General features: G+C 38.6%; 2 protein-coding genes across 3 annotated transcripts; both read left to right on the top strand.

Annotated features, from left to right (window-relative positions):
- The first annotated feature begins 322 nt into the window (after positions 1-322).
- Positions 323-10,644, top strand: aup1 (AUP1 lipid droplet regulating VLDL assembly factor). 2 transcript variants are annotated; one of them, XM_044127422.1, is made up of 12 exons: positions 323-602; positions 1,755-1,892; positions 2,003-2,153; positions 3,435-3,622; positions 4,957-5,029; positions 5,439-5,512; positions 5,758-5,824; positions 6,356-6,458; positions 6,548-6,685; positions 7,581-7,720; positions 8,976-9,064; positions 10,256-10,644. In XM_044127422.1, exons 1-12 carry the CDS (start codon positions 562-564, stop codon positions 10,299-10,301), a joined length of 1,248 nt encoding a protein of 415 aa, XP_043983357.1. In that variant the 5' UTR covers positions 323-561; the 3' UTR covers positions 10,302-10,644. The 2 variants fall into 2 exon arrangements, with proteins under 2 accessions (XP_043983357.1, XP_043983358.1); XM_044127423.1 differs by lacking the exon at positions 323-602 and adding an exon at positions 843-991.
- Positions 10,645-12,000: 1,356 nt separating this feature from the next.
- On the top strand, positions 12,001-18,257 carry fnta (farnesyltransferase, CAAX box, alpha). Its single transcript, XM_044127419.1, has 9 exons — positions 12,001-12,238; positions 12,650-12,735; positions 13,528-13,642; positions 14,497-14,601; positions 15,164-15,290; positions 15,450-15,598; positions 16,985-17,047; positions 17,339-17,528; positions 17,640-18,257. Exons 1-9 carry the CDS (start codon positions 12,111-12,113, stop codon positions 17,781-17,783), a joined length of 1,107 nt encoding a protein of 368 aa, XP_043983354.1. The 5' UTR covers positions 12,001-12,110; the 3' UTR covers positions 17,784-18,257.
- The last annotated feature ends 7,508 nt before the right edge of the window (positions 18,258-25,765 follow it).

Genomic DNA, 25,765 nt, shown 5'->3' with positions numbered 1-25,765 from the left:
CACTAGGTTTCTTTTTATATGTACATAAATATAACATGTTTTAATTTGCCTTTTGATTTTTGTGTAATTTCAAAGTTCCCAATTCAAACACCAGAGGGAGACAAAGTCCCTCGGGGTTTTTCTTTCTACCGCACTTTATTTTGAAATTAAATTATTTGATTTGAAAACAACAACAAAAAACACTAGAAGGTAATAAAATGTGTAATTTAGAAATACTGTACATAAGTCCAAGTTGAACTTTCGCAGTCTAATCAGTAAAAACCCACAGTTCAACTTTAAGAAAAAAACCCAACAACTTTATTTTAGAGGTTCCTAACAGGAACTGTGGCCATACAACAGGAAGTAACATCTGTTGATAGCTGCTATGCTAACCTACCTAGCTGCTCGTTCTGTTTTACTGTGTTGCCAGTTTATCGATTGAACGACGAGGCTAGCTGGTTACCAGTTCACCCAGTGGAGGACCATAGCGCTGCTGTGAACGTAATGACTCACCCATATTTAGAGGTCAGGTGGTATTCTTAGCATTAGCCTGTGTGCCAAGCCAAAGTCCGACAGGCAGACATGGAGACTCGGGGGATTGAGGACATGTTTGACTTTCGTCGGTAAGTCAGCTAACGGCAGGCTAACTAGAACTCCCTAATTAACCAGAATAAAGCTAGTGAGCCAGTGGTGGAGAGGTTGTGTTCCTTATTGCGACAATGTGTTATGAAGTTATCGGTGACGAATACATGATGCATTTACAGGTCGAACGTGTCACAGGGAGTTAAAACATTCGAAAAGAAACACGATAGGCTAATTAGCCAAGTGGCAGACACATCATGTTGCTATTAGTTACTCTGGAACTTCATTTAGGGTGCACGTCCCAACACTGGTGAGGATATGCATCACCATTTCATTCAGTTAGATATATCAAAAATAACGCTGCCTATGTCGAAGGTAGAAAGTGGAGTTTGTGTTCATGTCCACCTGCTCTAGGAAGTATTTAGTTCAGGTAAGTTTAATAAACGTGTTGTTTTACTGTTGTGTAAAAGGAAAAACTACTTCTGTCACGCTACAATGAGAATTTGATGTTAAAGAGCTGTACACGAAGGACACGTGTAATAAGTTGTTGGACATGAAAGACAACATTCAGTAATGTCTGTTCAAATGGCAAATGCTGAGTCTGCTTGTTTACACTTCGGTGTGCGGCCATGATAAAAACTTTTTTGTAAATCTCTGCTTATGCACTTTAGTGTCAAATTTGCAATAAATGTAACTTGATGACACGCAGTCAGGCCCAATTCGCGTCTGGAAATATATGAGCGGATCAAACCAGCGCAGTCCAACATGACGGTAAATCAGAATCAAATTAATTTGTCAAGTTTTTTGTAGGCACATACGAAGAGTTTGACTTCAGGTCCGTTTTGCAAGTTTTAAATTGAAATATCTGTTCCAAAATAAAGGCTTTTTTAATGGACTTATTTTGTAAACATGTAGAAAGGGAGTGAAGCTATTTTATCCCTATTGATCAACTGTAGAACCACGGTAGGAATGTCAGCCATAAATCCACAGTGAATTTTATTAACACTTGAAAATGGCCCTAAGAGAAACGGGGAATTTTGACATGAAACACCTGGAGACTCGCCCCATTTTAGTCCACCAGGTGTGTTTGCTTACCTGTGGCATTTGTAAGAAGTTAGCCTTGACTTAGAGATGTTGGGTGTGTTTGAATTTATTTATTTTTTTCTCCTGTGGACTTGAAACAATCTGTGCAGGTTTCCCAAAGATGCCGTGGCTCTCCTGCTGTTGCTCATCTACTCCCCAGTTGGCGTTTGTTTGATGCTATTGCGGATTTTTATCGGCGTTCACGTTTTCCTGGTCAGCTGCGCAATCCCAGATAGCTTTGTGCGGAGGCAAGTACCGGTTAAAGTGGCGTGCCTTCGCCATTGTTCTTAATTGTTCTGTCTTTTTTTTGTATTTGTTTCTTTAATCTGTTGCCGTTGACATGTATTTTTGCTTGCAGGTTCGTTGTCAGGGTCATGTGCTCGGTTCTCGGGATGCACGTGCGACAGAGAAATCCTCGCTCCCGGGATAAAAACACCAAGCTCTACGTATGCAATCATGTGACAGAGTTTGACCACAACATTATCAACCTCCTGACCTCCTTCAATACTGTGAGTGTTCAAGTTTTACTTAAATTTTATTTTATTTATTTTTTTTTACCGCTTTTCTGATTATTGATCGCTTTTTCACTTCTTTTCATCTCTGCATTGGGGCTGCAACTAACGATTGTTCTACTAATCAATTATTTTGGTGATTAATCGATTAATCAGATAAAAAAAATTGCTCTGTAGATGTTTCCTATAAGCTCTTTTTATACAGTATTAGAGATTCATTAAAAGATGCAAATAATCAATTTGACTCCTTTTTTAAATATAAACATTTCTTGCTTAAAATGCAGCAAAGGAACCACAGCAACTAAAAAAAAAGTACTTCCAGTATCATTACAGTGTAGGGCTTATCTGTTGACTATTTCTTGAATAGAACCAATTGAGTAAATAGCAAAAGGTGTTTAAAGGGAGATTTCTTTAGCACAATTTGAACCAAGTGAAGTGTCAGTTGTTTTTATTTTAAACGCAAAATGTTAATATTTTTTGTAAAGTTTTGGTTTAATTATAGGTTTGTATTCTTTCAGCAATTTGCCTTTTTGTGAGTTTCTATACTCCAGCTTTTTGATGATTATTTCAATAATTGATTCATCATGATTAATCTAATCGATCGTTTCAGCGGTACTCGGCTTTTTTCAGTATATTGTTCAGTCTGTCCATAAACGAACTGAGGACACTAACCAATCGGATGCTTAAAGGAGAAGGGAAAAAGAAAGACTGCATGGTTTTAAACAAATGTTTTTTTTGCCGAATAAAAACCTGAAAAGTGTGGCATGAATTTGTCATCCCAGCCCTAGCTAAAACATGTAGGATTTCCTTTTCACTTCCACAGTTATGAGCTGGTTTGTATTGATTCTGTTACATGTTATCTGAATGAAACACACTGAAAATATGCAAAGAATTGAATTCTTTTGCAAGGCAATATGCATGTACTGTGGGGAAAAATGTTTTTCTGTTTTTTTCTGTGATGTGTGACGAGGCGCTGCAGCGGTCGGGGCCGTTTTAATGCCTCAGAGGTCGGGCTTAAGGGGCTTAGCTAATAAAGCATTCCAGTAAAAGGTCAGAAATGTTTGAGAGGCTGAAGAGACTCTGCTTTAGAATACAACGTGAAGTTTTTAAATCTTAGCTGTAAGTGCTAAAATTCATGACGAAATGTAATATTCATTGCTGGTTTCATGATGCTGAAACGTAACTACACAAGTAAACTTGACTACATCTGCCACGTTTTGTTGTAAGCGGTGAGTCCAGCCCGGGGTAAGCTTGATTTATTGTTCCTCTGCCCCTCAGCCCCAGCTGCAGGGCTCCACGGGCTTCATGTGTTGGGCCCGGGGCTTCATGGAGATCCACTCGGCCTCCGGCCAGGAAGCGGTAGGAGAGTCTCTCCAGAGGTACTGCTCCGCTGACGGCGCCCCGCCTTTACTCGTCTTCCCTGAAGAAGACACCACCAACGGCCGCGCCGGTCTGCTCAAGTTCAGGTCCGTCCGGCTTTCTGTTGGTTTTTACCTGCGTGACCGTTTCCTCTAACCGAGGCCAACGTGAATCTTACAGAGGAACACGAATATTCACAGCATTTATCGGCACGTTTTTTTTTTGTTTTGTTTTTTTACTAGAAACGGTGAGGGGATCTTTTACTGTGAAGCTTAAAGCAACTTCTCATTAGATTCGTTTTTTTTCCTGGCAGAAATGTGGATAAATGTTAGGGCTGCAACTATCAACGATCTTACTAATCGATTAATAATGCAGTTTTTCCTGAAAATTAATTAGATAAAAAAGAACTGGCACATTTAGCAGATTTTTCAATTTAAGCCTTTTTTTATGCAATATTAGAAATGCATCAAAAGATGCAAATAAACAGATGATCCAATTTCTTAAAAAGAAACATTTTGTTGCTTTAAGTGCAGCAACACATTGACTGTGTTATCATTTCGTTAGCTAAAAAAATACTTTTAATATAATATGAAAATGTCAGGCTTTTCTGCTTAACTTAATATTAGTACAGTGACTATAGATTACCTGATAACTGGATAACAAAAGCCGCTTAAACAAAAAATTTTCTTTTTCTAATTTTTTTATTTTTTGACAGAATTAGAACCAGGTGAAGATAAAACTACCACTTGAGGAGTTTTGGGTGGAACATATTTACAGATATTTATTTTTTTATCTTATATGCAAAGTGTATGTGTGTGTATATATATATATACATATATCTTTTATACAATTTTGGCTTACTGCCCAGAATATGTTGTTCTTTCAGCAAATGGTCTTTGTTTTGAGTCTGTATCCTCCAGTTAACGATTAATCAATTACTAAATGACAATAATTAGAATAATCAATTCGTCATGATCATATGTTTGGAATAACACGTATTTTATTTTTTTAAAGGAAGCCTTGTGATATTGTATCATCTAACCTTTACCTCAAGGTTGACAGAATATTCTGTAGTGATTCAGAAATGTGAGGGTTGGGTTTGCTTCTCTCCACGCTGGGCTGCAGCCTCATCCAGGTGCTTCCTGTGTGGGCGCCCGGTCTTCAGTTTCCTTTTCCAGCTCGCCGTTTCGGTCACTTTACTGACTCATCCTCAGCTCCGGTATCGTGAGCCGTCTAATTAGCTCTGCTGCTGGTTTTAGTCAGAATCTACTCATTTCGATCTGCCGTCTCAGTCATCAATAATGAAATGAGCAAATAAGAGTTTGTTTATGTCATCAATGGGACATGTATTTTAATGCTGTTAATATCAGGAGGAAAGTTTTCCAACTAGTGTTTGCCTCATGGTAAATGTGTATTTCTGTGTGTGTGTTTGCTATTTCAGCTCGTGGCCTTTCACACTGACTGACTCTATCCAACCTGTGGCCTTACGGGTGTCCAGACCTCTGCTTTCTTTGGTAACCGGATTTTAAACTTGTGTGTCAGGTCGGAATAGGCGGAGAACATTTGCAGACTAAATCATCTGCTGCTTTATTAGCTTCATTTAGCTCATCGTCTTTCAGGAAATCAATAAAACGCATTACAAAGAGGTTAAAATTTTCGATGAACAAAATAGGACTTTGTTCCAAATCTGATGATATTACACATTTGAAGTCAAGTAGCAGCTGCTTTAATCTAATCTCAGTGCTAAGAATAATCCAGTCAGGCGTTACGGAGAGCTCTACCAGCTCCATGATGAACTCCTTCAATATAAGTGAGGATGTTTGTGTACAGATAATGCAGCTTGTCTGTGTTATCTTGGTCATTTTTTCACATCTGTAACATGATAAGAAAACCGTCTTTAATGTGTTTCGTTTCTTCCGACAGAGCACAGTAGAGTCCAGCTGGCTAACAGACCTCCTGTGGACATTTTTCTCTCCATGTACAGTGTATCATGTAAGGTACTACATATTTTATCACTACTTACATCTGTTAGACAGGGATAGGGTCAAGGTAGAATGCAGTGATGGTTACATGTTGCCTTGGCAGCACTAACAGCCTCTGGCTCACCTACTCAAAACTATTAATGCTGGATACTCAGCTGCAGCGTCAGATAGTTTGAGAATAAACGTTTCTACAGTAAGTATCGTCATACTTTGCGTTTTGACTTTATAAATAAGGTTTTTGACATCGCCTTTTATTTCAGTTGGCTCCCACCAGTTTCCAGACAAGATGGTGAATCTACGCAGGAGTTTGCCAACAAAGTCCAAGAGGTAAGACTCCCTCGTTAGAGTTTATTAACATAAATCACACATCTAAAACCAAAAGTGGAATTTCGTGGACCACAAGATGCCTGGCAAGCAGATTTAAGATGAGTGGGCATTTAATACCAGGTGTCCACGCAATTTTAAAAAGTTTCAAACTTGTTTCTCTGAAATGAATGCCTTAAAAAGTCTTAAGTTCATTTATATGAAATGAAAGCCTTAAAAAGTCTTGAATTTATTTATATGAATTAAAAGTCTTGAAAAGTCTTAAAATGTCTCAAATTCGTTAAAGGAAATATAATTTTTGGGTTGTTTTTTTTCACAATGCACAAATATTCAGGCACATTTTGTAAATATTTTGTATGAATCCCCTTGAATAGAAACAGGGAAACCTAGAAAAAAATTTCCTGCCCAGTTGCACATTTCTTTGAATCTGAGAATGCTATTTAAAAAAAAAAAAATAATAATAATTTTAGATTGCTTTCTTCTTGTTTGGCTCTCTTTTCCTCTTTTCATTCTAACGTGTGTCGTCCTGCTCAGCTTCTCGCTATTGAACTGGGGCTGGTCTCCACCAAGATTACTAAAGCTGATAAAGCAGAGCACATTAAGAGGAAAAGACATTCAGTACCACAAACGACTACAAGTAAGTAAATGAGCTGTTTTAGACAATCTGCCCGTGTGGCTCATTCACAGTTTGGGACTTTTTCAGTGGCTGCGTTTTGCATTCTACAGGTGCCGCATCTGGCTCCATGGGGCTGGGCTTCATGGCCCAGAGTCTGGGCTCAGATGACCACCGGATCGCTAAGATGGCCCAGCAGGTGAAGGATGTGCTGCCACATGTCCCAATCAGTGTCATTACAAGGGATTTAGGTACGGACCGGTTTTAATACTCCTTATTGTTTGTGGTTTAACATGCATTCATCTTGAAAAGTGAGTACACTCTCAGAAAATGTTGAGGTTTTACGGTAACCTGATATGTATATGTAGCATGAGATGCACAACAATGCATGACTTTTTCATAACATTAGAAATTTAATAAAGGAAAACTAGGGTAGAACCGTGACTTATTTTTGCAACAAAATTGAGCAGTGGAATAAAAATATTGGAGATATTTTCTTACATCTTTACTGCTGGTTATTCCCAAAGTATTAGTTAATTTGGATTTTTTTCCCCCCACACTGAACTAAGACAACTTGTGCTACAAGTGCTATCATTTTTCTGAGTTTAGGCCTGTCACAATACCAATATGTCCCAGAAATTATTGTGATACTATTGTCATTTTGAGCTAATATAATAACAACAACGCATTATTTATACAAGTATACCCACTCAAAGAAAAGAAAAGGTTGAAAGAACATACAACACTAAAAATGGAAAACATTTTCCAAAATAACCAAATATCCAAAATAAGCAAACAAAACATCCAAAACAATAATTGAAATGGATTATGAAGCCTCTGTAACCAAAAATTGCATTAAAAAATAATCCTTCATCTTAGACAGAGAAAACAGGCAAAAGTGGCTCTCTGACTACTGGGTGTCAAATGTTTGCACCGTTTTTCAAAATGGCGGCTTCCCAACAATATTGAAAGAGAAAATCTCTTTAACAGCTATTCTCCAAATCAAAATTATCGAGTTAATTTTTAATTTACCATGCAATGAATTGATTTATTGTTTATTGAGACAGACTTACCTGTCCTGCATTGTTTCCCCCATAATTAAGTATTCTTCAAGTTGCCTCTTGGGTTTTTTTTAATTTTTTATAGCTAAAACCAACTGTGTTGACACCACGATAACAAACCTGCTAGAGAACAGAGAGGAAGCGTCGATGGAAGCTACTGGGACGTCAACATACGGAGCCTCCAGGATCAGCTCCTTTCCTTCTGGATCCTCTCCTGCCATAAAGGTTTGACCATCCAAAATGCTGCCTTCACTGACCTGTTGGAACCTACGCTTCTTTTTCATTCTAGGTTGCAATCATAAAGTTGTCTGCTGTCATTCCTAACCCTGGCAAATTCAGGTTTAAATAATATTTTTTTATTATTTAAACCTGGCCTATTTGACAAACATCTTTGTTGCAGCAATGCACCAATCTTTAAGGAAAAGCTGTCCTACGGGTTCCAGTTTTGGCTGATACCAATTTTTTTTTTTTTTTTTTGTCTGAAAATTTACTTGGCAACAGAGTTGGTAATAGCAACAAGTCCATCCAACCTCAAAGACATGAAGATCATCACCGAAGTTAACTTGTCAGAATACGTTGAAAAGCTGGTCAACCATTAAAAGAAATGATTGACTTCTTTAATGTCTAGGACGTTTCTAAGAAGGGCATAAATAATCACCTTGATTTCCTTCTTTTTTTTGTTGTTTTTACATTGTATTGTGTTTTGGGACATTCGTGTCTCACTTCCTGTCAGAAACAAATCTTAGTTGGTTCAAAATCATTTCAAATCTGCCAGTGGTTTGAATAAATTTGAGCTTCTTGGTTCTTCATTTAGCATAAATCTAGATCAGCTAGTCCCAGAGTCTGAAACTAACGCCTTGTGCCAGAGGGGATGAGATCAGAGAGGACTTCCAACAACACCCTGAAACAACTTCCGTCTCACAAACATCACAGCGGTTTATGCCTAAAGGACTTTTTGATTATCATGGTGTTGACATCAGGCGGTACTTCACCCAGAACATTTTTTATTATTTTCACAGGAAATGGAGGCAGACAGTGGTCTTCCTGGTCTAAACGTGTGCTAAGAATGAAACTTGTGCAACATTTCTGGCCTGAGTAACTCATAAAACTAAAGCAATGTAAAAATAAATCATAGAAACGGTGTTCATACAAACTGCTGTGATGTTTTTGAGATTAGCGTTGTCTTGCGTTGTACTTCCTGTTGGCTTAAATCTGGATTCACACTCAATCTCTGCCGATAGCCATTTACCAGAACCACACACCAAAAATCCTAAACTGTCCCTTTAAGTACTAAATTGTGAGTTGGGAGTTGTCTCAGATCGGTCTGTGGACTTCAACCTGCAGCCCAGATATATACAGACGCAGGAATCTGTCCCAACTTTTACATGGTAGAACAAATTTCATATGTATTCAAAACCCTGGGAAGTCCAAATAATTTTTTGACTCATGCGGTTCATGCTTTTGCCTTTCCTCTCCATAGCCTGCTGCCAAAGCGTTTGGGAGATCGCCAGCTGACAGACACATGTCTCTCCAGCAAAGAAAAGAGGCGTTGTACAATTATGCGAGAAGGTGAGAGATTAGAGGAATACCTGCATTAATATCATGTTTTAAACGACTTGGCAACCAAAAATGGCTGCGCAGAACATTTTTACACTGTAAAAGCGAAAGGTTGCTGAGCAACATCAGCGGGTTCCCATTAAAAGTAGGTGAGGTGTTTGGACGCGCTTTTGCTGCCCTCAAGTGGCCAAGAAATAAATAAATCCCAGATTTTTTTATGCTAGAAAAAATACAATAAATGAGGGCGATGTGGGGAGGAATGTAATTTACCTGCAGTGTCATTCAAAAGATTGTGAATATTTATCATCAGCATGAATATATTATTTAGTTTGGGTGTTTAATTGTGTGTTTGATTCAAACATTTTCCAATGTGGGGAAAAATGACTAAACAAATTGAATTCATTTCTAAAGTAAGAATTAGACGCATACGTTTGAATGTGTTCACTTTTCCTCACATTCAAACCTAAATAAATTATGCATGTAACCTCAAAAATGTATAAATACACCCTCACAAATCTAGTCTATTTTGTAGCACATTCAAGCAACATGGCAGTTCACAGTGCTGCTGTTGTAAAACTGTGAATTTGAAATGTCACCTATCAAATGTTGCAGTGGTGACTGAGCAAATAATGTGCATATCTGTATAAACGTTGCGTGCAAATGGAGATCTTCCAGGGTTTTTTTTTTCTACGGAACCAAAAATAAACATTACATTTAATCAAAATCAAACAAATATACTGATCAGTGTTCCAGTTACTACTAATCTAAAGGCAACTCTAAACAGGTGGGGGGTTCTTTAGCCTTCATTTAAAGGATGTCAGTGTTTCAGCAGTTTTGTAGTTTTCTGGAAGTTTGTTCCAGACTTTTTGTGCATAAAAATCAATGCTGCTTCACATTTACACATTTTCTTCTTACAAATATCTAAATGCAAATTGCACCACAACCACATGCTTTATGGAAATATAGAGGGGAAAAAAACATAATAAGCATAAAACCTAATATAGATATATTTTTTATTTTAATTGAAGATGTTGAATTGTTATTCTCTCCTGGATAAAAGGAACATTTGAAACAAATTGCTTAAAATACATTCATGCTGACGAAGAGCGGATCTAAACCTCCGTATGCAGACAGCAAACTATAACGCCTATGACATTTGTTTGTGCGAGATTAATTTCACTAACCAGCAGTGGTCTTCTGCAGACGTTACATCGAGAAGCACGGACTGGACCTGGAAGACGGCCACTGAACAAAACGTCGGACTGTTGGAAACTGGTCGGAGTGAGGCATCTTCAAGCTGTCCTGCTGTCTACTTTTGAAAAGTGATTTTTATTTTCTATCAACCCCGTCGAGCTGGAAAAGGAAAAACAAAGAAAACAAAACTGGTTTTGTTATCCGCAAATAATGGCAACAAAGTATTCAGAACATGTATACATTCATTGAATGGTGATTTTATGCATGTGTTTAATTCTTCATCCTGGCCGAGACATAATTTTGATAACGGTTTGTATAACAATCCACTGACTGTAAATCATCTATTTATTTTTATAATGTCAGAGTTGTTGATGAAAATAAAGTTCAGCTTGACCTTGCTTTCAAGAAATTATTTCAGAAATAAGGTGTGTGAGCCTTATGTGTGTGAGGCCATATATAGAGATATACAAAGTTTTTGTTCAGCATTTTTTATTGTAAAGTTTATCACAATAAAACGTGTATATATATATATGCATGATAAACTTTTTCAGAACAAGTTTATCACGGCCTAAAAATGGATAAACATAGATTATTGTTATGACGTCCACAGTTACGGTTGTGCTGCTTCAGTTGTCTTTAACTTTGCTGATTTAAAGTTTCCAGTTCTGCCCCGCTGTCACGCCCTTGCTCTTCAAAACAAGAGTTCCTGGCAAACACATGATGCATTTATGTGCGCCTCGTACACGACTTTGTTAGAACCTGGCTAAGCGAGGGATAAATATGGTTTACCAGACGGGTCGTACCATATGAGAGTTATTAAATCATATTTTATCATCAACCTATAAACAGTTTTTGTTTTTTTAAAACACTTCCTAAATACCACCACTGAACTTTTAAAAATTGTTTTAATTGCTAAAATTTTTAATTTTTTTTAAACGGTTTTTGTAGTGGTTACGTTTTAAAATGTCCCAAAAAATTCAAAAAGATATAAATTGCCTAATAAAACATCTCACTAAATTACAAAGTGAGATTTTTATGCATTGCATATATGTCTATATTTCAAGTACAGCCAATTTAAAAACTCAAAATTTAGTTCCTCAGAAAAATAGAATATTTCAAAAGAGACAATTAAAGGAAGGATTTTTTAATATATTGAACTGACACCACAGATGTTGTCAACAGGCCAGATGTCGGAAGAACAGATTTTATAATCTTCCACAACAGAGCAGAAAGATTTCATTACTTTGACTGAAGTTTGGTGGAGCCAATATAAAAATATCTTCAGTTTTACAATCATAGAAAATAATACAGTTGGATTGGAGCACCAATTTAATTTTGCACCTATGACCACCATCGTCAAATAAATCTGCCAGTCAACCTGCTGAGTGAGCTACTTTAATTGATTTTCTGTCAAACCGTCTGAAAGATGTGACGAAAGTGTTTCGTTTTAAAAGTGAGCGGTTGTGAAATTATGAAAAACGAATTTAAAATAAAATCCGACCAAAACTAGCTCAATTTCTAGAAAAAATATGTTTTGTTGCCATGAAATTAAAGAGATGGTGGCATTTAGAGCAAAAACAGAATACGTTTAACAATTATGTTTGTTAAACACAATCGTTGGTTTGGACTAATAAGTCCAAGCCAACCGTAGTTGTTAACCTTTGATCGATTCGTGTTATATCTGTGTTAGGTAAACAATTAGACGCGATGTTATCAAAATACAATTGCACCTGCGGATTCTCACCCTTTCCTCTTGCTAGTGAGGAAGAAACTGGTATTTCCCACCGTCCACAGAGGCACCGGAAGCTGCGTCCTCCTTCCTGAAGAAGCAGCGCTCTGGCTGAGATAAAGCTAGAAGTTAGCCATGTCAACTGTTGAGGAGCCCTCCAGTGAACCCCTGGGGGTTAAAGAGCAGAAAGAGCTGGATGCAGAGGTCGGGGACCACTTCGGGGACAATTATGGCGACGACCCAACCCAATACATTTTTTACAGGTACTTTTTCCGTCTTGTCGCTGGCTAACCTAGCCTCAGGAGCTACTCCATTAGCAAGGAGGCGTTTCTTACAAGTTTCTCGAGACGCCACTTTTTCCATATTAATTCTTTAAGAATGAATGTGTTTTAAGTGTCGTAGTGATAACAATTTTAGTATGTTAATGGTTATTTATCAGAAGGTAACGATAATTAAGTCGCTTCAGGCTAATATAACAGCTTTGGTTTGGAATTTCTGTCTCTATTTATGCTCGAATAACGATCATGGTAATAAAAGAAATGACAGTTTCCGCTGACGGTCAATCTAGTTTTGTTAGTAGCCCTCGTGTCGTTGTCAAAGTTGTGGTAAGCTGGTGTCCGGAGGTATTTGAGGTATACAGTTGGTTGGGTCAGTGCCGTGTTTTTATCTTTCAGAGACCGGAAGGAGTGGGCTGATCTGGAGCCTGTTCCGCAAGACGACGGACCAAATCCCGTAGTGAAGATCGCCTACTCTGACAAATGTAAGGTGGTTGCTAGGATACCACAGCAGTGCATCTCAACAGATTAGAATATTGTCAAAACGTTGAGTTATTCAAAAAGTGAAACTCTTGTTATATATCATATTATTTTTTATTGTCCGTGCATTGTACAGTATATGCAATAAATAATTAGCGGAGGATGGAGGATATTAGATTTGATTTATTTATTCAAATTTCGATTTCCGATTTTTATGAATTCCCCCCTCACCCCCCACATTTTCTGAAAAAAAAAAAATTATAAAAAAAAATCACAGGTGACAGAAAATATATATTTAAAAAAAACAACGGACTTTTATTTCAATCAATGCTTTTGGAAGTTAATCTAAATTCAAAGTTGAAATAAATAGAAACTATAAAACACGCTTGTCAAACAGAATAGTAGTTTTTAGGTGGTCTGACGTCACTCTGAACTATGGAAACACTAGAGTGCGTTGGTATAATATGTATTTTTTTAAGTGCTCCAAAACAAAGATTTATTTAATCATTAAAACCCATACTTTTTATTTTTCATTTCAATATTCCTATTTGATTATTATTTTTTTTTAACTTAAGAATGAATATAAATAAAAGCCTACATGAGTTTCACATTTTGAATGAAACGACTTGAACTGGAACTTTTCAGTGACATTCTGACTGATTGAAATCAAGATCAAATGAGTCGCTGGGAAACATTTTTGCGATGCGCTGCGACACTCTCTGCGTCTTCGTTTTGGAGACTGAACGCAATGGGATGTGAACGTCGCGCCACTCGCCACCGTGTGTTTTATCCAACAGTTGCTGATGTTTATGACTATTTCCGCGCGCTCCTAAAGAAGGACGAAAGGAGCGAGAGGGCTTTCGCTCTGACAGTCGACGCCATCGACCTGAACGCAGCAAACTACACAGTGTGGTGAGCATCACTCTTGTGAGACAACGGCAGTTTAGAAGAGGGAATAAAAGCAAGAAAGTTAAACTGTTGAGCTTAAAATGAGGGAAACATACAGTGTAGAGTTTTTTTTTGTTTGTTTTTTTGGGGGGGGAGGATTTTCTACCTTTTCAGAGTTTTGGAGTGGATAACTTTCAACTGGCTTTAATTTATATCGTGTGTTAAAATTGGGCCAAATCCGGCCTAGATATTGAACCTTCAAGCTGGCAGTTAAATGTTATTTTATCAGTCAAATCACAATAGTTTTATTCTTTGCATTCTGTTAAATTGGACCAAGTTGAAAAGATGCTTAATTTGTTTTTTCATTTTAAGAACTCGTCCAATGCAGAGACGGCTATTTATTCATATTTCAACAGTTTGTTTGTGAACTTTACCAACTCTTTTCTCCCATAACCATTTAAACTTTCTTGAGGCGGCTGAAGATAAAAATGGGTTTCACTCTGGTTTTTATTATGAATATTTCCCAACCTTATAAATACAATAAATATTCTGTGTTCGGAAGTTAATGCACCTTTCATTTGAGATTGGTTTTTGTTTTTTTTTAAACACAATTGATTTGCGTTAGTCAAGATGCCAAAAACAGTGAAACGGCCCTTTAAGACCAGTACCCAATCAGAATCCAGCTTCAGCGGCGTGTTGGGTCATCAAATGTACAGGTGGTAAAAGTAAACGCTTTGCACTCAGACATTTAAAATGTTTAGGGAGAAAAAGCAACAGGTTAGAGTTTGGGGAAAAGCATCAAAGCTCAGACTGTGTAATGTTTCCGGTTGCGTTCTGACGTCGTGGTGCGATCCAACGCTGGATCTGCTCCTGTTCAGGCACTACAGGCGAGTTCTGCTTCAGGCTCTGTCCAAGGACTTGAGGGAGGAGATGAAATACATCACCAACATCATCGAGGAGCAGCCCAAGAACTACCAAGTCTGGTGAGCCGCGTTGCCACTGATCACAACATGTTGTGCACAATATCACCATCATCAGTATCGGTCCAACATTTGTAATTTTTTTTAACATATCGGTATCGGTCTGATAACTTGGTTAACAGCCAGTATTTGTTTTCATCTTGTTGCCGTTTGATTCTGGTCATTTTCTTTGCAGAGGTGTCAAAACGGTGGAGAAACATTGTATATCGGTTATTGGCCATAACAGCGGTATTAAAATCGGATCTCGGTATCGGACCAAATGTTCATATCGGTGCGTTCCTAATCACAGTCTCCATTCCAGCAAATTAAAGATGTAAAAATTAGATGTGAGAGTCAAAACGTGGGCCTTCTCTTTACATCTTTGTTATTTTGACTTCATCTTGATTTTTAGAATTGAGGTTCGTAACAAAACAGGTGTTTTGATTTCATTTGGATTTTTTTCGTGAGATAAAAAACTAACGAGGGATGAAGAGGAAAAACCAGAATTATTGAAAAATGAATCCATGTATGGAAATCAGGAGTCATTAAGACCCAGTATTTGCGTGTTTTCTGACTTCCTGTCCAGGCATCACAGGCGCATGGTGGTGGAGTGGCTGAACGACCCCTCAGCGGAGCTGCAGTTCATCGCAGACATCCTCAGCCAAGACGCCAAGAACTACCACGCCTGGCAGCACAGGCAGTGGGTCATCCAGGTCGGCAGCGCTCCTCATCCTTCTTTTGCCTCACAAACCCTCAGAGGGAATCTTTTCTCCTCTCTTGTTTTGTTTTTTTCTGTCAAAGTTTGGGGTGTGACGGTGTGTCTGTCGGGACTCCAGAAGTCTGACGAAGTTTCTTTTGTGATTGACCTTCAGGAGTACAAGCTGTGGGACAACGAGCTGGACTTCGTGGAGAATCTTCTGGACGAAGACGTGCGGAACAACTCGGCGTGGAACCAGAGGCACTTTGTCATTTCTCACACCACGGGCTTCTCTGACCCGGCCATCGTGCAGAGAGAGATACAGTAAGCATTTAAAATATATATTTTTTTGTTTACTTTTAAAAATAGTTCCTAATAAAAGTATTCATACTCCTACAGTTAGTCATGTTACAAGAACAAACTTTAATATGTTATACGGTTTCTTGTGCAAAATAAACAGATTAATTGAACTGCACATTTTTCAGAGAAATTGTCAAAAATAGTTGAAGTGGCTAACTCCGACCTGCAGGTGGCAGTATTTCTCACTTCTACCACAACCATCTGCTGCCTCAACCTTACTAGATGTGAAGTCTTCCTGAAGGCCGAGGCAGCAGAGTGGCAGAGCGACATGGCGAGTAACAAAAAGTAACGTTTACTGTCACAAATTAGTGCATATATCAAAGTAGCAACATAATGAATTAAATTGTAGTAAATAAATAAAAAATCACAAAAATAATAAAATCCTGTCAGAACTGATTAATATAAGGATTTTATGTGATGATTCAGAGAGACCTTAGGAACAATTTTTGCCTTTGATCACTTCAAAACAAAGCAGCCTGAGTTTAGTCTGTTTTATAGGAAATCTATTCAGATTTCTAAATTAGCGAACCATTTTCTCTTGGAGATATTTCAAAGAGAAAATATTTCCCAAACTTCCAGTGTTTTATTTGTATATCGAAAAAAAAAAAATCTATAGCGAATTATAAGTCCTTGTCCTGGGAATTCTGAATCAATTCAAAATGGTAAAATTGATTTTATTCTGCTTGATTTTATTTTATTTTTTTGTAAAATTATATTCTGAATAATTAAGAAAAATCCAGGCAGCTTGGCTAACCTCATACATAATATAAGTTGCAGAAGCAAAACAGATTTTTGTTTGAAATGTAAACTTATGGGATTTATGATAGTAAAGAACCATTTAAATAAATACTCGTTTTCTCTTGTCAATCACATCATTTAAACAAAATCTCTTAAACACTTGAATAAAAAAAAAACTGGTTGTGGAATCAAACATTGTTTCTGAACCGAATTGTGAACCTAGAAATCAGAATCAAATGGCTAGATGCTAAAAGATTCGCCTCTCTAATATATTGCATGAAAACACTTCAGAAAAACTTCCAAAATTAGTATTTATCCTATTGCAGTTACATTATGAAACATTTCTAAATTCTCTTGCATTTTTTGCTAAAGCCATTAAGATCCACAGTGGAGAAGAAAACAACACAAGGACGAAAAACGACATGAGAACAGCTGTTAGCATGTTAGCAGCTGTTCTGTTCATGCTAACAGAACAGCTGTTAGCATGTCTTCCTGTTTGAGAAATCCCATAAATTCCTGCTCTTTGCTGTCAAGTAATGCATGCAGCGTTTGTGTTCCAGCGTGTGAGTCTTTCAGCTGTCATTCATTTTCATGCCTTCTTCTCTGTGTTAGGTATTGTCTGAACCAGATCAGGAAGGCTCCTCACAACGAGAGCGCCTGGAATTATTTGAAAGGGTGAGAAGTGAGACACGCTATATGTTAGATTTAACTTCCTGGAAACCCTGAAAGGGGACAGTTGGGTTTTTTTCTTTTAGTTTTTTTTTTTTCTGGTTTTCTCCAGTTTAAGAATGAATCAGTCCCTTTCAGTTTGGAGGACAGGAATGTTTAAGCATGCGCCGGGAGCCCGCTGACACAGTTGTAATTCAGTTATTAAAATGTAGAGGCTCTGTTTCTTATTTATATATATGTGTGTGTGTGTGTGTGTGTATACATAGGTTTTTTTCACCTTTTTGTTGTTCCCATCAGGATGCTGCAGGACAGAGGCCTCTCATCTCAGCCGGGCCTGCTGGAGAAGGTCCTTGAGCTGAAAGAGACGCACTGCTCGCCCTACCTCCTCGCTTTCCTCTTCGATTGCTACGAAGACGCTCTGGAGTCCAGCTTCCAAAAGGAAAATCAGGAGCAGGAACATAAGGAGACGTTAAAAAAGGCTCTGGAAGTGAGCGCTGGTTGATTCTTTGGGAAATTAGCACTGTTTGTTTATTTAATCAGTTTCTGAAACTGCAGGTGAATCATGTTTCTGCCGTTTCGTGTTTGTCTTCCCGCCAAGATCTGCGAGCATCTGGCCCAGGAGAAGGACACCATTCGTAAGGAATACTGGCAGTTTTTGGGACGTTCACTGAAGAACAAATACGGAGGAGACGGCCCTTCGAATGAGGAAACCAAGCCGGCCGAGACCCAGGAGGCCAGCTAGAGCTCCACGTTAACACTCCCCTCCATGTTCCATTAACATTAACCAATACATGGAGTTTGGTATCGCTGTAAAGTCTTCTGTAAATCCCTTCAGTCTTGGAGTAAACATGTTGTCACTTAGAAGAATGTATACTCCGTATAAATATTAACTCCCTGTTCTTGCGTATTTCATTTGAAACATTTTAAAGAAGTACAGTTATTATTATTTTTTAAAATATCATTACACATCTTATGTGTGTGAAAGGAATCTTTGCTTTTGTTTGCACAGCATCCAAACTACAGCTTAGAGGGTTGATAATGGGTGATAAGTGGGTGGCAGAAAAGACAAACGGGACTTTAACATGGCTGCTAGTTTGCAAACTAACGTGGAAGATTATTAGTGTGAGTGAGTTAAAATACTGACAGTTGTTAGCAGAACCTTTTCCTTCTGTGACAATAAAGCAGCTGAGCAATAAAACACTACTGTGCTGCTGGATTCTGATCATTGATTTATCGTGTTGTAATGATTTCAAATATCAATCAGAAGTTAAATTCAGGAATTGATGCATTACGGGATGGAGGCTAATATCACCCTGTGACTGCTGAAGTGTTAAGGAAGCTACTCTGTCTTGTTTGCTCTGGTGTCTGGTAATTTCTGGTTTTATAGGGGTTTTTTTAATCACTCAACATATATAATCTGTAAACAGCGTTTTTAAGTTGTGCACTCAATGAGAGTCCAGAAAGGTGGACACTGAGGCAGCCCTGAAATAGCTACATAAAGTGTCTTTGAGCTCATTTTTAGTGTCATTGACAACAAAAGGACCATGGAATAACATGACGTCGAAAATTATATCAAATGACGCATTACGTCAAAAGTTAGTCCAAACAAAACGTAGAAAATCAGGTCAAACGAACCATGATATAACATGAGTCCAAACACAAGTAATATAGTATGACGTAAAAAATTAGCCCCAACGAGCTAGCGTCTAGCATGACGTCCGAAATGAGAATAAAGAGTCCAAAGGAGACATAGCATGACGTCAATAATGAGTCCAAATGATACAATGTAGCATGACGTCGGAAATGAGCCCAAATAATTCATAAAAAAATCACTCAAAGGGACACACCAGGCTACCGCGAACTAGCTAGCCATGTGAGTGCAAATGTGTCACCAGTTCGACGTTCGTTTTTTGTACATTTACATCTTTTCAGTCTTAAATTTAATTCAAAGTGGTATTTAAAAAGTCTTAAGAAGTATTTAATTTAACTTGTTTAAAATTTCTTGGACAGGCTTTGTTCCGTGCCGCCAGGAGAAAAGCGAACCTGGAGCCCGCTGCGGGTGCTGCTGCACACGGACTGACAGCCTTAGCTTCACGTCCTGGACTCCCTCCGAGCTTGGAAATGGATTTACTCCACTAGATGCAGCTGTTCCTACTTCTGCTGACACTACAGCCCAATCCACCACTCTTTTCATTTTCTGCATCCCAGCAGTGTGTAATTATGTCTTCCGTAAGGCTGCTCGCCATCCCCCCCACCTTCTTGGTGTGGAGGATCGAGTTATTGGAGAGTTCACGTCATCGGTAGTTGTGACAGGACCGAGCATGAAAACTGCCTGGCACTTGAATTACTGAATGAAAAGTCAACTCGAAATGATTTCTTTTTTTCTTTCTTTTTTTTAACAGCAGGATATTATGTTTTAGGCTTCGGGTTCCCAGTCGCACCTGACTCTTAAAAAAAAAAAACACCATGACACGATCAAGGCTGACGTGCCAGTGTCGGTTTAGGCGACACTTTAATTTTTATTAAGCAAGAAGCAACACCTGCTGCACCTCATTAAGCGTTGTTCTGAGGACAGCGCTCCCTAGTGGTAAAACGGAGAACTAAAAAAAGAAAAAGACTTCCAGATTATAATTAAAATAGTAATTAATCCCAGCACTCCTCCAAACAAACTACAGGCACACGGAGTCAGCCGGACGCTTGTCTCCAGATCTGAGGCCACATGTGAGTGTGCGCTTACAGCAGCCATCATGAAACCCCGTCCAGATGCAGCCGCCGGCCGGTAGCGTGGATTTAACGTACCGTGTTGGAGTCCTGGACCCCACTTGGTTTAGAAACATCTGTTTCCGGTGTTGGTATCACTCAGACACAGGAGGGGGCTAAATGTGGGGTTGCTTGAGGTGACGTATGTGTGCCTGGACTATTGAGTTTTAAAACCGAAAAAGAAGAAGGCTGTACAGGCAAATGCTCAGGGCGCCAGTAGCCCAGGGTGCGCCATAAAAATAGGCAAGGAAAAATATTTTTCACAATTTAAAAAAAACCAAAAAAAAAACATATAGGTAATCTAACTTCCTATTATGAAAGATTCTGTCTTAATTTAGCTGCATGGCAAAAAACATATAAATGACTGTTTGCAAAAGGCTCTAACTGTGGCAAAACACTTAAAGCATGAAACAATGTAAGTCCATTTGGCTTCAAAACACTTCTAGAGTAATTTCTTTCCTTACCTGTGTTATTTTAACAACCTAAAAAACCTGCAAAAAGGTTTTTAGGTTTCAAGAGTTATGAACAATTTCCACAAGGGACGACGAATCACCAGACTCATTTTAGTAATCAGACGAAGCTTTTTGTGCATCAGGATTACGTTATGACGATGTTCAGATGACTCAGCTTCCTATTAGCACACAAATAAGACTGGCAAGAAAAGTCAGACATTGATTAAGCGCCTCGGTGGAATTAAAATGTTTGTCAGTTGCTTGAACAAAGCACAAGATGAACGTTTTAAAACAGAAAGGAAACGCACTGAGGCAAGCAGCTAATAATAATCAGAAATTAGATTCACAATTATTCATCTAAATGTTGTTCCTCTACCTCCTAGCACACACACACACACACATATATATATATATAAAATCAATTTGATTAAGTGCAACATTGTCGTCAATAAATATATTTCTGTATTTTTAATGGGTCTAATTTAAAGGACTGTTTGTTTGGAGAGAAAGCAGCATGTTAGCTTTGAGCAGAACAATGAAGAGTAAATAAAAAAATAAAAAACACAAAGAGTTGCTTTGAAAGGCTTTCATCAGATGCAGGGCCTGAGCTTTGTGTCTTGAGGGGGGGAGAGGAAAGATAAGAGAATAAAACAAGGTATTGTAGGAAAAAGGATCTGAAGGATTGACGCTCCAGCGATTGTTAGAGGGGCTGGAAATGATTGCTTCCAGTTCACAGGCGGAGCGGGGCCGGGGGGCTGGGGTCCGGGACCCGGGGCCCAGCTTCCCTCTTCAGTCCGTCTCCCCACAACAGTCCTGTAATCCCACATGTCCAGCTACGCAAAGGGTAAGTGGTTTGTGGCGTACAAAATGGCCCCGCAGCGCCGCCATGACGGTGAGCCTGTTGAAACATAGATGCTTTGCTCAGATCCTCGGGTTTCAGGGATCAAGTTGATTGAGTTCATTTCTAATTCCCTTTTAAGAGCAGGAACAAGCTGAACATCGGCCCTCAGGTACCAGAGGGCAAACTGTTCATAACAACGAGGTGGAAAACCTCCAATTTCATCTTCACTGCAACAAGGTTAAAAAAAAAGAAGAAAAAAAGATTTTCAGGGTGATAGGATAATCTATTTTTCACTGATTTCGTAAATGGTTGCGTAGGCTACTTTAAAAAAAAATAATTTTTTTTTAGCACTTCCAGTTTTCTGTATTTCTGTATGTAACCTGGACACCTGCATACCCATCGCCCATGATTCCATCATCAATAAATACAAATGCACTGTTTTGTTCCATCTTTCATTGCATGTCGCCAGGAGCCACACACTGAAAACATGTCATCATTTTATGGGAACGCGTTGGAGCAGAGGAAGCCGGTCAGAGGTGACAGGAGGAGCCACATCCAGGACAATCCTGGAAGAAAACCAGGCTGAGTCTGATCAAGTCTGGAGAACGGAGTGAAGCTTCAGCTTCCAGCCGGACAAGAAACCAACGCACAGCCAAAGCTACAAGTGAAGGGTTTACAGAGAAAAATGATGCTAGAATGTTCCAGTCAAATCCAGTTGACAATGTGTGGCGTCTTCAGAAAACATTTCAGTCTCACGCTGTAGATAGCTAACAGAGCTGAATCCCAAAACTCATTATGCTAAGCTAAGCTAAGCTAAACTGAGAAGTTCACAAAACACTGAGGCAAATATTTAAGTCTCTCCGTGTAGATAGCTGACAGAGTGGTACGACAAAATTCACTCAGCAAGAATGAAACCATGTTGAATGAATTAGCTAGGCTAAATTAAGCTAAGATAAAATGATACTATGTGGCATGACCACAAACATATTTCAGACTCTAGATAGCTGATGGAGGTGTATTCCAAAATTCAATACACTAAGCTAAGCTAAGCTGATGTGGCCTGTTCACAGACACTGAGGCAAGTGTTTCAGTCTCTAGCTGTAGGCAGCCAATAGAGACGCATCTCAAAATGAATTCAGCTAAGCTAACATAAGCTAACTTAGGATGCACTATCGTCCTAATTCCAGAATTACGTTATTGGACAGCAGCACAATATACAGAGAACAGAAAATATAGCATGCTAAACATAAATAATAATAATATGAAGAAAATATATATAAATAATGTATATTTCTACTAAATGAAATAGTGTCATCTAGGAATATATTGAAATATGTTGTACAAATGGAGCAGCATCCAGCAACAATTAGACTCACTTAACGTACAGAGTTATAGCAGGAAAGATCACCTATGGGTGTAATTACAGAAAAATGGTTGTTACAAAGAATTAGGAGGGGTGTGTGTGTGCACTGAATACACACTATTTTACAAATGTTTGTTTTGAAAACAGTGTCATTTCCTTCCACTTCACAACTGTTCGCCACTTTGTGTTGATCTACTACACAAAGCCAACAATAAAACACACAAATTGTTGCCATGTTGCCAAAACGTTTTCAAAGGAAGGCAAACGAAGCTGCAACAGCTTCCACTCTGACCCGTTCCCTTCTCATCCAGACGTATTCCGCTTTCCATGTGGAGACCACATAATTTAGCTGCCAACGAGGAATCCCGGCCCAACAGAACCCGAGTGGTGAAGGAAGCCGGTCTTGTTAGTTTATTTGTGTCTTTTTAATGCGCCTCAGTCGAACCTTCCCGTTCTCTGTGCTGTAACCTCCACAAGCTCACTATCATTACGTAGCCTTTTATTTCCCCCTCTCTCTCCCCATTAATGAGCCGACCTAATGGTCTGATCATAATCATTGCCATCTTCACTGCTCTGGAAGGAAACGGGAACAAAGTTTTAAGTGAAAGTTAAAGCACGCAGTTTGGACAGAATACGTAATTCAATTAAGACGTCCTGGAAATCGCCTTCCCCCGTTTCCTCTGACCAGACAGTCTGTACCTGAGGGATGATGGCTAATTGCCTTTTTTTTCCCTAAATTGAATTAAGTTTTTTAAAGCTTAACAATATAAAGTGAGTTAGGCAGGAAATGAAGACATGTTGCTACAGCAAGGGGTGTCATCTTTGCTTAAATTGTGTTTTGTTTGCCTACCTGCTTCTTTGGGGGTAAATGAGCTAATCGAGAGCTTTGTGGCTCAAAGTAACTCTACATAAAATAATAATAACCCGCCCTCCCCCTGAAATATAGGCATTAACTTTCAAAAGTATTTGGATCATTTGAACATTTTCACATTTTGTCATGTTATAACCTTTAGGGAGAATTTTTGTTTTGATAGATCAACACAAAAATAGTGCTTGATTGCAAAAAAAAGAAGGAGAAAAATTGTTCAATATCAATAACGGATGCTTTTGAGGTCTGTTTCTAACAGATTTCACCCATCATTCATTGCAAAATAGAAAGTTTAGCCTCAGTTTACCTTAACTAGATTAAAGTCTGAGCTTTGACTGGGCCATTCTAACACCAGTCTATCATAGCTCTGGTTGTATGATGTTTGCAGAAAAATCCATTAAATCACAAGAGCAATATAAACTTGTATACATTTCTTTTTCTTTTTTTACATCTCACAGAGTAGTGAAGCTGTGTTTGTAATAAATTAACAGGATTTTCACTGAGATGTTCAAATTTCCTTTGCTAAAATGTTACATATTGATCTCATCCAAGCAGAGATGAGATCAAATCTTTGAAATGTTTGCTGTGGGACTTTTAGGAACCATGACGAGCATTGTCACCTAAACAGGTTGCATGTCTCCTTTTGGTCAGTTGGGGGCAGCAAAACAAACTCCAAACACTTTATTGACAAATTAACACGATTCAACCCCTCAGATCTTTGCATTTTGGCACATTTCTGGGTAATTTCTTCTTACTGACTCCAGAGATAAAGTCTGTCTGGTTTGTTAGCTGCTGCTCTTTTGGCCATAACGGCTGCTGATTTCCGTCTGTCTCCTCCGTTCTTTGCAGGCGTTTTAACTGAGCCTGTTTTTAAGTGACAATACCCACCTGCAGGGACCGTGAAGGAGGCTGATGAGCGCAAAAGGTGAATGGAGGAAAATCCAGAGGAACCACTAAAAACAGGCCTCTGAGAGCAGCGGTCAGTATGAGATGAATTTTAGCGAGTTTGTGCTATTGACGGGGTTACATGCAGTCGTTTTTAGCTCTCTATGACTCGGTAGATCTCTAAATTCTGACCACCTTATTTAAACGTGGTTCTGACCAGGGCCGGATCTAGTAGACTGTGGGCCTCTGGGTAAAATCAAGCTCTGGCTCCCGACCCCACACACACACATTTCTTTTTCATGTGAACACAATATCGGCTTGACAGGGAGTCCCAATGTTCCCGCTCAGATGGTTCTGTTTTTGCTGAAAAGATGCAGCAAAAACCCAGAGCGGCACCAGGTGATCAGCATCCCTTCTTGGAACGGCTTCATCCATGCAGAAAGAAAGAAAGCAAAATATTTTCATTACAACCACAGGCCTGTTTTTGTTGTTCCAATCACTAAAATGCACCTTTAAATGAGCAGTATTATTTGTTCTAGAGCACAATCAAGTAATTATGTTAACTTCAGTTGTGTGTGTGTGTGTATATATATATACACACACACACACATATATATATATATATATATATATATATATATATATATGTATATATATATATATATATATATATATATATATATATATATATACATTCACATCAAATATGACTTTGCTTACTTCCTAATTTCACACCTTGAAATTGGGTCTCTGTCTCTTTAAGAAGCTCCTGGTCTTTCTGAAACTCCGCCTTCAGGAAGTCGTCTCAACATTATTCCTCTTAGCAACGTTCTTACCAGGGCTGTACTGCGAAGTATCTCCTATAATGAGCTCAGCGGTTCCACCAGGTGTTTGCTAATTGCTTCTGACTAGTCTGAAGGGGCTGAGTGGGAGAGTCCTGCGAGAAGGAGAGCTCTGTGAGGCAGAAGGTTGGAAACTACAGCTCAGAGGAGGAGCAGTGCTTGGTCCACTGAGGCGTCTTGCACAGTTTAACGGTTGCCATGGAGATTAACGGATTTCTCACACATGAATGGAAGAATCAAGACAACACTCCAGGTCTGTTTTTGATACCTGGAGTTTCAAAGTCTTCACGTAAAGCTCAAAAAAGTTGATTTTTACATTATACTGCCCCTTTAAAAAAAAAAAAAAAACACTGCACTAAAATGTTATTTTTCTCACTTCTGATTCACCTTAGGATAGACACAAAGTTATGATGTCCATCCATCCGTCATCCATCCATTTTCTGTTCACCCTTTGTCCCTAATGGGGTCGGGAGGGTTGCTGGTTCCTACCTCCAGCTACGTTCCAGGCGAGAGGCGGGGTCACCCCGGACAGGTCGCCAGTCTGTCGCAGAAGTTATGATGTCATATTGTCCAAATACTCATTTATCTTCACCAAAATCACATTGGTCAATTTAATTGAGAAAGCGCAAATTACTGAATATACAATATACTGGATTTAGCAAAAATGCTCATTTCCATTGATAGTCCTATAAAAACATGAGATTCAAACATTT

The sequence above is a fragment of the Gambusia affinis genome, linkage group LG09 (genome assembly GCF_019740435.1).
Source record: "Gambusia affinis linkage group LG09, SWU_Gaff_1.0, whole genome shotgun sequence".
Classification (NCBI taxonomy): Eukaryota; Metazoa; Chordata; class Actinopteri; order Cyprinodontiformes; family Poeciliidae; genus Gambusia; species Gambusia affinis.
This window is presented reverse-complemented; position numbering and strand designations above follow the sequence as displayed.

Excerpts from the sequence above, each read along its gene's own strand:
- aup1 (XM_044127422.1), top strand. The coding sequence starts at position 562 with ATGGAGACTCGGGGGATTGAGGACATGTTTGACTTTCGTCG. Across the intron at positions 1,893-2,002 it reads CCAGATAGCTTTGTGCGGAG|GTTCGTTGTCAGGGTCATGT; the intron begins GCAAGTACCGGT and ends TTTTGCTTGCAG. Across the intron at positions 9,065-10,255 it reads TTGTACAATTATGCGAGAAG|ACGTTACATCGAGAAGCACG; the intron begins GTGAGAGATTAG and ends GGTCTTCTGCAG.
- fnta (XM_044127419.1), top strand. The coding sequence starts at position 12,111 with ATGTCAACTGTTGAGGAGCCCTCCAGTGAACCCCTGGGGGTTAAAGAG. Across the intron at positions 12,736-13,527 it reads GATCGCCTACTCTGACAAAT|TTGCTGATGTTTATGACTAT; the intron begins GTAAGGTGGTTG and ends TTTATCCAACAG. Across the intron at positions 14,602-15,163 it reads CCCAAGAACTACCAAGTCTG|GCATCACAGGCGCATGGTGG; the intron begins GTGAGCCGCGTT and ends CTTCCTGTCCAG.